The 14,965-nt window shown below is 32.2% G+C and overlaps 3 protein-coding genes across 3 annotated transcripts; 1 reads left to right on the top strand and 2 right to left on the bottom strand.

Annotated features, from left to right (window-relative positions):
* Positions 1-5,463: 5,463 nt before the first annotated feature.
* HELRODRAFT_183290 (hypothetical protein) lies at positions 5,464-6,240 on the top strand (the record flags this gene model as incomplete). The annotated part of the gene is made up of 2 exons (XM_009012320.1): positions 5,464-5,713; positions 6,167-6,240. The coding sequence occupies 2 exons, from the start codon at positions 5,464-5,466 to the stop codon at positions 6,238-6,240; spliced, it is 324 nt and encodes a 107-aa protein (XP_009010568.1).
* A 1,769-nt stretch (positions 6,241-8,009) lies between these two features.
* On the bottom strand, positions 8,010-10,870 carry HELRODRAFT_183289 (hypothetical protein; the record flags this gene model as incomplete). Its single annotated transcript, XM_009012319.1, has 3 exons — positions 8,010-8,217; positions 8,611-8,810; positions 9,023-10,870. 3 exons carry the CDS (start codon positions 10,868-10,870, stop codon positions 8,010-8,012), a joined length of 2,256 nt encoding a protein of 751 aa, XP_009010567.1.
* Positions 10,871-11,629: 759 nt separating this feature from the next.
* Positions 11,630-14,202, bottom strand: HELRODRAFT_183288 (hypothetical protein; the record flags this gene model as incomplete). Its single annotated transcript, XM_009012318.1, has 4 exons — positions 11,630-11,727; positions 11,972-12,215; positions 13,150-13,186; positions 14,159-14,202. 4 exons carry the CDS (start codon positions 14,200-14,202, stop codon positions 11,630-11,632), a joined length of 423 nt encoding a protein of 140 aa, XP_009010566.1.
* Positions 14,203-14,965: the final 763 nt, after the last annotated feature.

Below are 14,965 nucleotides of genomic sequence, written 5' to 3'. Positions count from 1 at the left end.
AATAAAAATTATGAAAATAATATATTATGATCATTGAATTATTAATTATAAAGATCTTTATCATGACATATGAATGCAAATAAGTTGTAAATATTAATAAATTTAATTATTAAATAATTGTCAACATCAACAGTTTTGAAATAGAGAAAAAACACTATGATAGTGTTCAATGATTTTTTTTCAATACTACTACTACTACTGCTGCTGCTGCTACTACAACTACTACTCTACTACTACTACTGCTGCTGCTGCTGCTGCTACTACTACATCATCATTCAGTCTTGAATAGAACTTGCTTTCTACACAAAAGGATAGGTCTCCCTTTTCTGTAAACAAATTTGAGTAAATTATATTTACATTTAAGCTTTAATATTAATATAAACACACAAACATACATCACACTCAAGCATAAACACCTAAAATAATAAACATAAACATATAGACACATACAGACAAACGTAGCACACCTCTGGGGTGCTCCTACTTACAATCCAAATACATACAAACATATAAATACATGAATCTACACATATATGTCCACAAACACCAACACACACGTACCAACTCACTCATACGTACCTGCAAAATCAGCCATCCTATCGAGCTGCTCCATGAAACATATGCATGCACACATTCATACATACACACACACACACAACACACACATACATACATAACAATAGAAGTGGTAGTTAGTGTAAGTAGCTTTCTATCTAGATCATCTAGAAATTTCGTTAAAATTGTTTCAATCCCAATTTGTTTCGTACTGATACAAGAGCTAACACTAAAAATGTCGTTAAATTTGAAAGGCTAGGCCGGCCAACCAACACGGTGATGATGTTAATTCACTCATGTCTAATAAAAACAAAAGAAGTTCCATCTCATATCAAAAGTTAAAGGTTTAAATAATGGGCGGCGTGATTGTCTAATGGTTAAGGTCGCCTGGTGCTGTTTCGCAGTAACCGGGTTCGAATATGACCAACCAAGAGATGTGTGATGCTTCGTTTAGCAAGTTTCCATATACGATGTTTGTGACGTGTCGTTGAATTCTCTGAACTTTGGAAGGGTGTAGTTGACCTAAATCAATATTTTAGTTGAAAAAAATTAATTTAAATTTATTCGTCGTTCGTTTGTTCGTTTGTTCGTTCATTCATCCATCCATTCATTCATCCATCTATTCATTCATTTATCCATTCATTCACTCATCTATTCATTCGTTCTGATGAGCTGTGTCGAACAAACGATCATTCGTTTGTTCGACACAGCTTCGTTTCCGTACTACTATCATAGTACGGAAAATCAATAATAAAAACTACAACAGAATAAAAATGATGAAAAATAAAAGACAAAAATAAGAGAAGACTTCTTTTTTGAGTTTCTCACTTTAATGGCTCAGCAAACAAAATGGCGGACGTGGAAAGAATTTTCAAATTCAAATTTCTCCAAGTTTAAAAAAATTATAAAGGGTGATGGTGATGATGGCGATGATGATGATGATGATGATGATGTCGTCTCGTCAACATCATCATCATCGTCACAAAACATATCATCATCATCATTATCATCACCAACCATGCTATTTAACATAAAATATTCATAGGTTTGTCGGCTCTGATTAAGTTTGTAACTAATTTCAATTAATTCAATAAGAAATTTATGCTGATGAATCGGTCGTCACGTAATGATAATTATAAGAAGAATGAGAAGGAGAGTGAAAGAGAGAGAGAAAGAAAGAAATAAAGAGAGAGAGAGAGAGAGAGAGAGAGGAAGAGAAAGAGAGAAAGAGAGAAAAATGAAGAGAGGATGGAAAAATTTGAAGACGAAAGAGAAAAATTGAAAATTAGAAAGAAAAGAAGAAAGATGGAGAGCGAAAGATAAGGATATAGATAGATAGATAGATAGATAGATAGATAGATAGATAGATAGATAGATAGATAGATAGATAGATAGATGGATAGATAGATAGATAGATAGATAGATAGATAGATAGATAGATAGATAGATAGATAGATAGATAGATAGATAGATAGATAGATAGATAGATAGATAGATAGATAGATAGATAGATAGATAGATAGATAGATAGATAGATATATAGATAGATAGATAGATAGATAGACAGACAGATAGATAAAGAATTGTAGTAGTGGTATTAGTAGTAGTAACTGCAGCAGTAAAACTAGTAGTAGTTGCAACAGCAGTAGTAGCAGTAGCTTCAATAGCGGCATTAGTAGCAAAAATTACCATAAAATAACAAACAACAATAATAATAATACCAATAGTAGTAGTAGTATTGGTAATAGTAGTAGTAGTGGTGGTGGAAGTAGTAGTAGTAGTGGTGGGGGTGGTGGTAGTAGTAGTAGTAGCAGAGGAAAATTTTGTATAAATAGGAGCGAGTGAATGCAGTTCTCAAAGTTTAGGGGAGTTGAAAGTGTGTGTACTGGCAAACAGCGTCTGTTGTTCTTTTCAGACAGGTTTTTTATGATTATTATAATTATTATTATAATTATTATTACTTTTTTTATTATTAATTATTATTTTTATGATGTTTTTTTGTTTTTGTTGTTGTTAGTGTCATTATTAACATTGCAGTAATTGTTTGCATACAGTTTTCGTAACTAAATTAATTCAAATTCGAAGCTTCCAAAAACCAAAAAAGTGAGATTTGACGTCATCGTCAGGTCATAACCACAAAGAACATTAGCAACATCAACAACAACAATAACAACAACGTCAAATCACATCATAATACTCATCACCTCATCAAAACCGCCTACACCAACAATAACATCAACAACAACAACAACATCATCAACAACGACAACATCAACAACAAAATGAAACAACAGCAGCACGTCATCATGACGATTGTCCTCACCTACCTCACTCTGTTCTCCCTTACCGACGGTCAAAATTATGACGTCAACGAAGAGGTTCGATTGTTGTTGTTGTTGATGATGTTAGTGTTGTTGTTGTTAGTGTTGTTGTTGTTGTTGCTATTGCTTATTTTTATTGGTAATTATTTTTATATACATTTTTACATTCTTTAATGGTAACCTAGAAACACACTCACAAATACACAAACATATACAGACGTACAAACGTAAAATGGCATATACAATTACATACAACAACTTTTAGAGACGCAAATATACAAACACATACAAAAAAACATACAAACAAACAGCCAAATACACAAACATACACAATATACCCGCACATGCAATCACATACAACTACGTAAAAACATACATATAACATACATACGTATACAAACAGATACAATAAGAAAAGCAGACACAAAAACATTATACAAAACATACAGAACATAAAAAACATACAAACTTAACGCTCCATTGCCTTCAAATACTACCCTTAACTTAGGAATTTTCTTGGCTTCGTATCATAACAGCTTGAAGATGATTTTATAATGCTAGGGGTGATAAAAAATGGTGATAAATTGAACGAATGAATGAACGGATGAGTTGGTGGATGAATAAATGAATGAATGAGCAAACAATGAGTGAACAAAGGAACGAATCAATGAATCTAAAAATATGTATACTATATGCCAGCAATGAAAAAGAAAGATAGAGAAAGAGAGAGTAAGATACGGAGAAAAACAAGAAAGAAAAAGACAAAAAAAAGAGATAAAGGGAAAAGAGTGAGAGAGAGATAAAATTTCAGCAAGCGTATATGAGAATCTAGCTAAGGTAAAAAAATGTAAGGCATTTGTATACGAGGTGGTCATGTATAACTGGGGGCGGTCCAATAATGAAGGGTTGAGATCATCATCACCACAGTCCATCATCATCATCAACACCACCACCACCATCAACGTCATCTTAATCATCTTTTTAGTATCATCGTCGTCGTCGTCTCCAAGAATGAAGATGATTGAAGTAAGGAAAAAAATGAAATCAGGATAAAAATCTCTAATTTAAGTTCAATTCATCATTATCTGACGTTTGCCTTCCCAGCATTTAATGGCTCTAATTAATTGAGTCCAAGTTTTTCTCTCTCTCTCTCTCTTTTTTTTCTCTCTCTTTCTTTTCTCTCTTTTTCTTTCTTCATTTTTTAATTCTTTTTTCCTCGTTTTGTTTCTTTTTTTCATTACCTTTTTTCACTGTTGAAGTATTGTAAATGTGCGGAAAAAGAGAGGAGAGAGAGAGAAAGAGAGAGAGAGAGAGAGAGAGAGAGAGAGAATCAGAGTGAAAATAAATAGTAAGAGAAAAAAAAGATAGATGAGTGATCATAAAAAAGTATTCGATTGTTTGTTTCACTCAATCATTTTCTCTTTTCGTTTTGTACTGTCATATATTTTCCCCTCTATCTTTCTTGTTACCTCTCTCTCTCTCTTTCTTTCTCTCATTGTCTTTGTCCTTTCTTCTTCTTCTTCTTCTTTTTTACTGCTTTTCTATCTCTCAAATTTCGACGTTTGCAGATTATTAAAAGAGAGAAGAGAGAAAGAGAGAGAGAAAAAAAAGAGAGAAGAGAGAGAGAGAGAGAGAGAGAGAGAGAAAGAGAGAGAAAACTTGGAAAAAGTTTTTGTGAAATAAATAAATTTAAAAACGAAGCGAATAAACAATTAATTAGGATTAACTTAATTAAATCAAAAAGTTTTTACGTCAAAAAGTTGAAAAGTTTAGAATTGAAATTTAACAGCATAAATCTTGATCGTTATTTTTGCCTATAGGTAAGGTGGTTAAAATTAAGTTAACTCGTTTGATATGTGCTCAAGAGGAGCACTTGATTGATTGAATTTTATAAAAAAGAATACTAATAAAAATGAAAAAATACCATGTACATTTGGAAAATAATACTTGTATCGAAATATTTTCACTAAAATTAATTAAAAAGTTTTTTTTTCTTAAAACATACAACAACCCAAAAAATGAAAGAAATGTTTAATTTCGTTTATTTTTCATTTTATTTCGTTTTATATTTCATTCTTAAATGACAACTTTTAAATTAATTTCATCGAAAAATTGTCTGGTGCGTGTGTGTGTGTGTGTGTGTGTGTGGTGTGGTGAGTGTGTTTGTTTGTGTGAGTGTGTGTCTGTGTACGTGAATATTTTCATATTTGCAAAGACCAAGTTCTCTAGGGAATTTGGCTTAAAAGATATAAGTGGAGTGAAAATGTAATAATGGATATTGAAGAATTAAAAATTTAAAGTTCGATTTTTTGTTTTTGTTTTATTTGTCCTTTTATTCTTTGTGAAATTTTAATTTTAATATGCTGACTATATTTTATAAAAATGATTGTCATTAGCTTTTTTTTGTCATGGATATGTTCGTGAAGAAATAATATTTGTATTTACTTCAGATAACTTTTGTTCAATCAATCAAACAACTAATCCTTCCTTCCTTCATTTATTCATTCACACTTATCCATACACCAACTCATTCACTCACTCACTCATTCATTCGTCTACATAGTTCGACCCATCTCTACCTTACACAATGTACGGCAAGATGCTAAAAGCTCTCTCCTACTACAACAAAAACAACAACATCGATGATGACGTCATCGTGAACGGTCACGATGACGACTACATAAATAGTGAGCGCTACATAAACAAGGACGTCATCAGTGACGTCATCGCCCAGCAACACCAGCAGAATGGTTCGCTACGGCAGCAGCAGCCACAACATGACCAAAAAAATGAGAAACCGTTGCTGTTTAAGAAGGATGGAAAGAATGGAAATGAAAGTTCGTTCGTGGAGAATGAATATTCAATAGTTTTACACTTATTTGTTTTATATAGTTTAAATTATACAATCTTAGTGTTTTTTGTATGTGTTTGTATATGTTTGTATATGTCTTCATATGTATTTTTTCGTATTTGTATGTTTGTCGTGAATATATGCGTTTGAACAAATGTGTTTTTTGGTATGTATGTGATTGTATTTCGTATATGTGATAAACAGCCTCTCTCAGATAGAATGAATGAATGACAGAATGAATGAACAAGTGAGTGAATGAGTGAATGAATGAACAGGGTAATGAGTGAATATAAATACAAATATTTGTATGAAAGGCGTGTTTTAAATTATCTTTTTACAATTGTATACATTTTGTATTCGCGTATTGTCTGTTTGTACTTTTTGTATTTCCTTCAGAGCTCGCCAAACGAAATCCTCCGAGATATTTCCATTTTGTCAGAGGAAAAAAATGAAGACAAAAATTCTCTTTTCCAAAATTTGGAAAGACCAGCCGATGATTTGATGGATTTTTGAAACTGACAAAATATCACGAATATTCATTAATTATTGGTTTTATATTCATTAAATTTTAAATAAATGTAACAAATTGATGAACAACAATGTTTTGTATTTTAAATTGAAATATATAAAGTTTAAAAATTATTTGTTGTTAATATATTATCAAAGTAGTTTTTTTATCGATTTAGGTTATTAAATATTTTAAAAACCTATATTTGAGTGCCATTTCGTGTTATTATTTTCTTCAATCTATCAAATGCGTTGACAAAAATGTGTCCTTTATTATGCAGAACCGAACATTTTTAAAAGAATTTTCACCAGATGAAACATTTTCTAAACTCTAAAAAAATAAAAAAATGAAATGAGGAGAAGAGAAGAAGAGAAAGAGAGAGAGAATGAAAGAGAGAGACAGAATAAAAAAAGTTACATAGAGAGAAAAAGAGAGGGAGAGAGAGAAAGAGAGTCAACAACGAAAATATTAATTAAAATATAAGATATTTTTTATTTCATCAAATGAAGATTTTTTCTAAACATTTTTAGGAAAACATAAAAAAATGAATAACTTTTTTCATTTTTTTTCATTCTACATGAAACTTTTTAATCAACTAAAATCTGTAGAACTCCATTTCTTCCAAAGTATCATCAAGTAAACAGAATGACGTCGCTGAGATGAGAGGGAGAGATAAACAAAAGAGGTCTACTCGAAATCGAACTAATCTGGAAATGGAATAATTTTGGTGCCTTTTCTGTACCTTTATGACGTTATACACCCACATGTACGTATTCGCTTCATCTCTCTTTCTTTGTCTCTTGCTCTTTCTTTCTTTCTTTCTTTCTCTTCTCCCTCTCTCTTACAGTGCAACAAAACTTTAATTCTGATAGCTAATGTTTAAAATTTTTGTTTTAAAATCTACCTCGAAAATATCTAACAAGACACGACAAAAATTTTAATAAACTTCCAAGACGTAGCTATCGATCAGTCAGTCTTATAAATCTGGATTAATTATTCATCCTATATGCCTTGATTAAAACGGATTTAAATAAAAATTGTTAGTGTTTTGTTCACGTAAAATTTGTCGAAACATAAATTTTCTCCGAGTTATTTAATGAAAACATAGATTAATTTGTTAAAAGAAAACATTTACTCTAATTAATAAATAGATATTTAAATATGATCATTTAAAATGTGATGTTATTCAACTGTTTGTTATCAAAAAATGTTGATTATTGTATCATTTTTTATCAAAAAATTTCTTATCAATGAATATTTCGTGCTAGATTTCATAATTTAACCCATTTACAATTTGAAATTCCATTTTAGATTCCATCTTTTCCTCTGACAAAATCATGATCAATCATTTTTTCATCCAAAACACTCCAGCTTTCAACCTGTCTTGCTGTCTGAACAATTTATCATCAATCATTAGTTCATCAAAAATTTATTTTTGACCCGTTTTTATTGTTTTTCTAGTAAAAAATTCTATAGCAATCATTCCCCCTTAAAAAAAATTCAGTATCAATCGTTTCTCTATCAAAAATTTCATTTTCTAACCACTTTTCAATCAAAAACTCAAACTTTCACACGTTTTTCAGTCTAAAAAATTCAACATTAATCACCTTCCTACCAAAAAACCTTTATTCTAAACCATTTTTCCATACAAAAAGCTACATTTAAAAACTCATATTCAAATTAAAAATGTCCATATCAATCATCTCCCAATCAAAAAACACTATTTTGAATGAATTTTCAACCCAAAAATAAAAATTTCTCTAACAGATCCCCCTCACTCTAAGAAGAACATATCAATCTTGCCCGGTAATGACGAGGTCATCCTGAGGTAAGCAGCGATGAATAACAAACAGCTGTTGAAGCGGAATGATAGTGAGAGCGGGAAGATAATATTTCTGAAATATGCCCATTTATTGGGATCCAGTACATTCGTCTGGGTATCGGATATGTCTTTGTTGTATATTGCGAAGGAATCAACGATCCTGTGAGCGTATTCGTGTGTATTTGTGGGTATTATTTGTATCTATTTGAGAATATCTGCTGGGATTCTTGGGTATGTATTTTTCAATGTTTGTCGATGTTTGTAGGTATTTGTAAGTGTCTGTGAGTGTGTTTAATTAATTCAATACTGCCACTTGTGAGAATTAATACATTTTTATCTCCCTCTCTACAGTTTTGTGGTTCGTGGCGTGAATGATAATTTAAGGTTTCAAATTTTTCAGAATATTGTTAAATTTAAAAAAAAATTTAATTTTATAAAAACTTGAAATAAAGAGAGTGCAAAACTTGAAAAACTTTTCAAAAAAAATTAAAAAACTAACCAGGAATGGAAATGAAACAAAAAGCAACAACAACACCACCATCGTACAACTCACCAGAGCATGCCATTGGATATAGCGAAATAAAGAGTCAAAGTCATGAAGCAGTTGACTCTAAAAGATTTTTTCAGAGATCTCGATGGCAGAACCACCTTCCCAGCCAGGAAGCAGAACGGGATTTGTATGAAGACGGATAGGAAGAAGACGATCTCCTTCATAATTATTACATATAAGTTCTGCGTTGGTGGAAGCGCTTGCTGTAGTAAAAAAAATTCATCATAATTGAATGATTTTAACAATTTTTATTATAAAAATCATTAATAATTAAATGATTGTAACATTTTAATGTTTAAATATATATAATAAATAATAAATGAAACAGTAATTGCAGAAAACGAAGACATAATATCTATTAGATCAGTGAAATTAAAAAGTTTGATTAAATAAACATTTAAAAAATTGAAGTTACCAGTTTTAAAGCAGTTATAATAGTCGATACGGAATAGACATAGGGCCCGAACGCCGAGATGATTAGGAGGTAGTTCAAACTTTGAAACTTTTTTTTCTTATCTGTCTCTCCAAAAGCAGTTGAGCAATAAAATCCGACAAAGATCAAAATAATGCTTAAAAGCCAGTAGAAAAAGCAATACCAATCTTTAAGATTATCGTACAATTCTTTCTCGTCAATGGAGACGGCAAGCGGAGCAAAGTTAAACATGCCAAATGTTATATTGAGGATGATGATCAATACGAAGGATTGTTTCAATATTTTCTTGTGACCTCGTAATCCAGGTGTAGTTTCAATTTTCACCGAGTTAGAATCAAATGTATCTGATGTAAAGTTATTACTAGCAGTTAAATCGTCGTTGGAAGAAGCATGATAGATACGAGATGGAAAACGGTGTTCGGGGTGACTCGGTTGGCATGTTGTTGTAGCTGCTGTTGTAGTTGCTACTTCTGTGGCTGTTGTGGCTGCTGCTTCAGTTACTGTTTTTTCTTCATTGAATTTTTCTGTTGAGTTTTTCTCAATGAAAGATTTTCTGTTTCCAGAGACGCCATCAATCTGATGGACTACCCCAGACAGGCCGCACTGAGCGAACCAGTAAACGTAGCATTCGAGAACGAGAAGAGAGAACTGAAACATGAAGGGGAAAGTGATGGGAGATACTTTGAAATTGATGAACTCGTGGAAGGAAGAGTTGATGTGCACGCAATTCAGTTCGTGAGAAACATTGGCGGAAGAGTTGGAAACACCAAAATAATAGTCCAAAAAGCCGGTCGGCTTGACTTCGTCGTTAAAACTAGACTTGCTATCATTAAGGAAACTTACATTGCAATTATTCGAGTAATCTAAATCAATCAACTTATCCAAATTACTTGCTGACTGTCTCAACAGAATATCAAACCACGTTCCTAAATTGGCAGCGTTCAGAATCATCAAACCGAACTGACTGGAGCACCTATTCAGAAACCTGTAGTTCCTAAACTGAATGCAGAATGATGTCTGTAAGGCCATGTAAATAATTTTCAGCGTGTGGAAAGCAAGAGCCAGACTGGCAATGATGGTCGCGGTCTGTCCACATCTCGCGTACACGGAGAAGCAGTTCACAGTCACAATGACGTTCGACAGGTCTTTAAACAAGCCCAGCGCAAAGAAGATGATGATGCCGATGACCACCAACTGACCTCTCAATCCGAGAGGTTTGTCCTTGGCTTGCAAGTATTTCTTCCTCTTCACTGAGAAGTTTATTATTATTCCAATCGCGACGACCATCAGTGTTATAAGGACAATCTTTGTCGGCTTCTGGTCCTTATTGGGGCTCAAAAATGGAGTCAGGAGTATAATGAAGACGGATGTAGTGAGGAAGACGAATGCTTCGATCGAAGTTATTAGACCGTTGAATGTTGGCACTTCCTGGTGGTAGGTGCTCTCCTTTTCTTTCTTTTTTCGCGAATTTTTGCGTGAGTTTTTTGTCGGCACACTCTCCGTTTTATTCTTCAATCTGTTGTTGTTGTTGTTGATGTTGTTGTTGTTGATGTTGATGTTGTTGATGTTGATGTTGTTGATGTTGTTGTTGTTGTTGACGTTGCTTGTGCTCTGATTAACATCTCCGAAAGTCAATATTATGATTGCGTTTTCGCGAAGTTCGTTCAGAAAATACGAAAAATGTTGCGAAAGCCAATTTATTGATTTCCTATTAAAAGATTCGCGTTTTGTAACGACTGCAGCGTTTGAGGACGACACATTCGCGTCGACAACCTCGGCCGAAATCACGTTGATTTCGTTCATCGCGTCAATCAAATTTTCACTGTTCATGTCTGAGCAACTTTTTAATTCAACCGTGATATAAATTTCAAAAATAACTTGAGAACCTTAAATAACCAAAACCAAAATGTCGCAATAATCTTGCTAAAAGAAAAATGAAAGTAGCATGAATAGTTTGTATTAGTACTACTACCACTCCCATGTCCTTTCAGTCGCATCTATGATAGAGTTCAACTGCTGCTAAAATTGTTTGGAGAAACTTTTATAACACTAACAACAGCAAAAACAACAAGACTAATAGTTATAACAACAACAATAGCAACATTAATAATAAAAATAATAATAATAGTAAAGAGACAAAATCATCTTAACATCCTGTTCGAAGCACCCCACTTAATTAACTCGTTTGCTATTTAATCGTTGCGTCTAATATTTGATAGTAATTGGATAGATGGACGAACGAACGAACGAATGGATGAAGTGATGAACTGATGAGTGAACGAACGAACGAAAGAATAAACGAACTTACGAAAGAATGAATCAAACAATGAATGACAAATGAATGAATGAACGAACGAATGAATGAACGAACGAATGAGTGAACGAAGGATCAAACAAACGAACGAACTGTAAAAGAGATAAGTTTATCTAGAATTAGAAACAATTATAAAGTGAAAGTAATTAAATGGAATTAACGTGTTAGCCATTTTCTATAAATAACTCTCCAAAAAACCAGCAAACAACTTTCAGAGAAGATTTTCGGTCAATTATATTAAAATACTTTTATTTTTACTTTAATGTTAGTTCATTTTAAAAATTATTTGTCAAATTTTCATCCAGAGATGTCAGGTGTGATTTCTTTCCCCTGGCCGTGTGGAAGCCGGCTGGCGGGTATCCGAAATCGTCAGCTGTTTGATGGGGGTAAAGAAAGAATAAAAATAGTTTCATCCATCAATCCATTGTTTCATCCACTACTTTTTAATTCATCCATATAATCACCATTTGTTTCGCTCATTAATTCATCCATTAATTCATTAGCTCTGTCAATCCATCCGTCTATATATCCATCTTTCAATCATTTTATTCATTCATCTATTCATTTCATCATTCATTTTTCAGCCAATCAAACAACCAACCAATCGATCAACTAACAATTCCTTTTAAAAAAATCTTTGCTATCCACTGCATCGTCCCCTTTTAGATTATTATCACCACTATCGTGATTATCATCACTTATATTATCATTCTTATTCTTATTATCATTTTCATTGCTGTTGTTTTCATTATTATTTCTGTATTTTTGTCGCAGTGTTGGTAGGATGAGTTTCATAAAGTTTTTCAACTTGACGTCACAATTGATGCCATCCAATAGCTGGTGTTGTTTCGGTTTATTGGTCTGCGGTCACAATAAAATATATATTGTGATGACGATGATGATGACGATGATGATTGTCATGACGATGATGATGACGATGATGATTGTCATGACGATGATGATGACGATGATGATTGTGATGATGATGATGATGATGATGATGATGACGATGATGATTGTGATGATGATGATTGTGATGACGATGATGATGATGATGACGATATAAAGATGTTTTACGAGTTGAGTTTTAATATATATATATATATATATATATATATATATATATATATATATATATATATATATATATACATAAAGATTGATCTAATATTGTAATTAATCATCATCACCATCATCGTCATCATCATCATAACCTCTTTATCATTACTATAACCTCCCAATGTCGAACTTATCATCGTCGTCATCACAATCATCGTCGTCGTCATCATCATCTTCATCGCTAGTTCTGCTTTATTTACTCTTATTAATGATGATAATGATAATGTTGTTGTTGTTGTTGTTATCGTTGTTATTATTATATTTGTTGTTGTTGTTGTTGTTGCTGTTATTATTATTATAATTGTTGTTGTCGTCGTTGTTGTTGTTTAATGTAACGAAAACTAATATAACATTTAGAAATAACTGTATTGCTATTTTGGTCAGCAAATAATTTTCCCAAACTAAACGAAAAAGTTAATAATTTTGCTCTGGCCGAATCATCTGGCTCGACTTTATATATACATTGTGTTTGTGTGTGTATGTGTGTGTATGTGTGTATGTATGTGTGTTTGTGTGTGTGTGTGTGTGTGTGTGTGTGGGTAGGTGAGGATTGCTCTCTAAGTTTACTTTTAGTTATGATTAGAAGTGGTTTTAAATTTGATTTGAAGACTAGAGTTTGCATTTGATGATAGTAGTGATAGCGAGGGCGGTTGGAACAATCATCATCATTACTAACAGCAGCAGCAGCAAAAGTAGTAGCTTCATCATCCTCACTAGACCGTCGTTGGTATTATCTATTTATATTATCGTCACAATCGCTAGCTTCATCTCCAATTCCATAGCCATAGCAGTAGTAGTAGTAGTAGTAGTAGTAATAGTAGTAGTAGTAGTAGTAGTAGTAGTAGTAGTAGTAGTAGTAGTAGTAGTAGTAGTAGTAGTAGTAGTAGTAGTAGTAGTAGTAGTAGTAGTAGTAGTAGTAGTAGTAGTAGTAGTATTAGTAGTAAATCACACTTGGTTCGCACTTTAAATTAATCAGCACCTCGATTAAGTTGCCGATTTGTTTAATTTTTTTTTCTATTTTAGAAAAAAAATTATTTATTATTCTTTGTTGATTTATTTATTTACTTGTTTACAATACATTTTTATTATTTATCTTTTTATTTTAAATATTAAAATAATTTTTTTCGGCCAGGTAAAAATTTTCACCAGGTGACCTTTACGCTAACAAAAATTAATGCAACGTAGAAAAAGCCATGAGATTTCCAATAATTTGTTTGTTTGTATGTGTGTGCGTGTGTGTGTGTGTGTGCGTGCGTGCGTGTGTGTGTGTGTGTGGTATCTGTGTATTTCTTTCAAAAGTATCTAGTGTCATAGTATTTGTGCTCACCTACAGTTCGCATTAATGAACATTTTGTCATCGAGCACTTCACTTCTTAGACTAGCGAGAAAAAGTAATTCAATTTTTCTCTTTCTTTTCTCTCTATTTCTCTCTCTTTCTTTCTCTCTCTTTCTCTTACTCTCTTTCTTTATCTATCTATTTCTATCTTTTTTCTGTTCTTTATAATACCCTTTAATCTATCTTTCATTCTTTTTTCTGTAACCCTCCTAATTTTTTTTCATTATCATTCAAGTTGTTTGTCTATTCTCTCTCTCTCTTTTCTCTCATTTTCTTTCTTGCTTTTCTCTCTATCTCTTCTTCTCTTTCTCTCTCTCTCGTTCTCATGTTCATCAAATAGGAAATGTACCTGAGTGAAGGACGAAGGATTGCTCTGTTGAGAGGGTGCGTCATTTTGTTGCATGTGTTTGTTTGTTTGTCTGTATATATACAAGTCTGTGTGTTTGTTTGTAGAATTGTGTGTTTGTTTGTATGTTTGTTTATGGGTTTGTGTGTTTGTATGTATGTTTGTATATGGGTATGTTTGAATGTATGTATAATTGTATGTTTGTTTGTAACTAAATCTGCTTTTACGGTTGTTTTTTTGTTTGTTTGTTCGCACGAACATACATAACATGTCAACAAACATACAAAAACACATACACACAAACATACAAAAACACATACACACAAACATACAAAAATGTATGTTTGTACAGAAATAAAGTGCACTAATTTTCAATCGAGATTTCAAATTAGATGGAATGAAACGCATGACGAATGGCGTCTAATCATCCAGGTAATAACCGTTTGCGGGTATGTATGTACATGCATACATACATACATACATACATACATACATACATACATACATACATACATACATACATACATACATACATACATACATACATACATACATACATACATACATACATACATACATACATACATACATACATACATACATACATACATACATACATGACGAAAAATAATAATAATAATAACCAACCACCACAAAACGTACCAAACTGAAGCCAAAACAACAATAACCTTTAGAAACAATGATAACAAAAGCACTGAAAAACGTTGTTTCATTATCCAAATCATCATCATCATAAATATCATCATCATCCTCATTATCATCATCATCATTACCAGAACAATCATCATC

Source organism: Helobdella robusta (genome assembly GCF_000326865.2).
Source record: "Helobdella robusta unplaced genomic scaffold HELROscaffold_103, whole genome shotgun sequence".
In the NCBI taxonomy this organism is placed as follows: domain Eukaryota; kingdom Metazoa; phylum Annelida; class Clitellata; order Rhynchobdellida; family Glossiphoniidae; genus Helobdella; species Helobdella robusta.
Note: the sequence above shows the minus strand (reverse complement) of the source record. Positions and strands in the feature narration are given on the sequence as shown.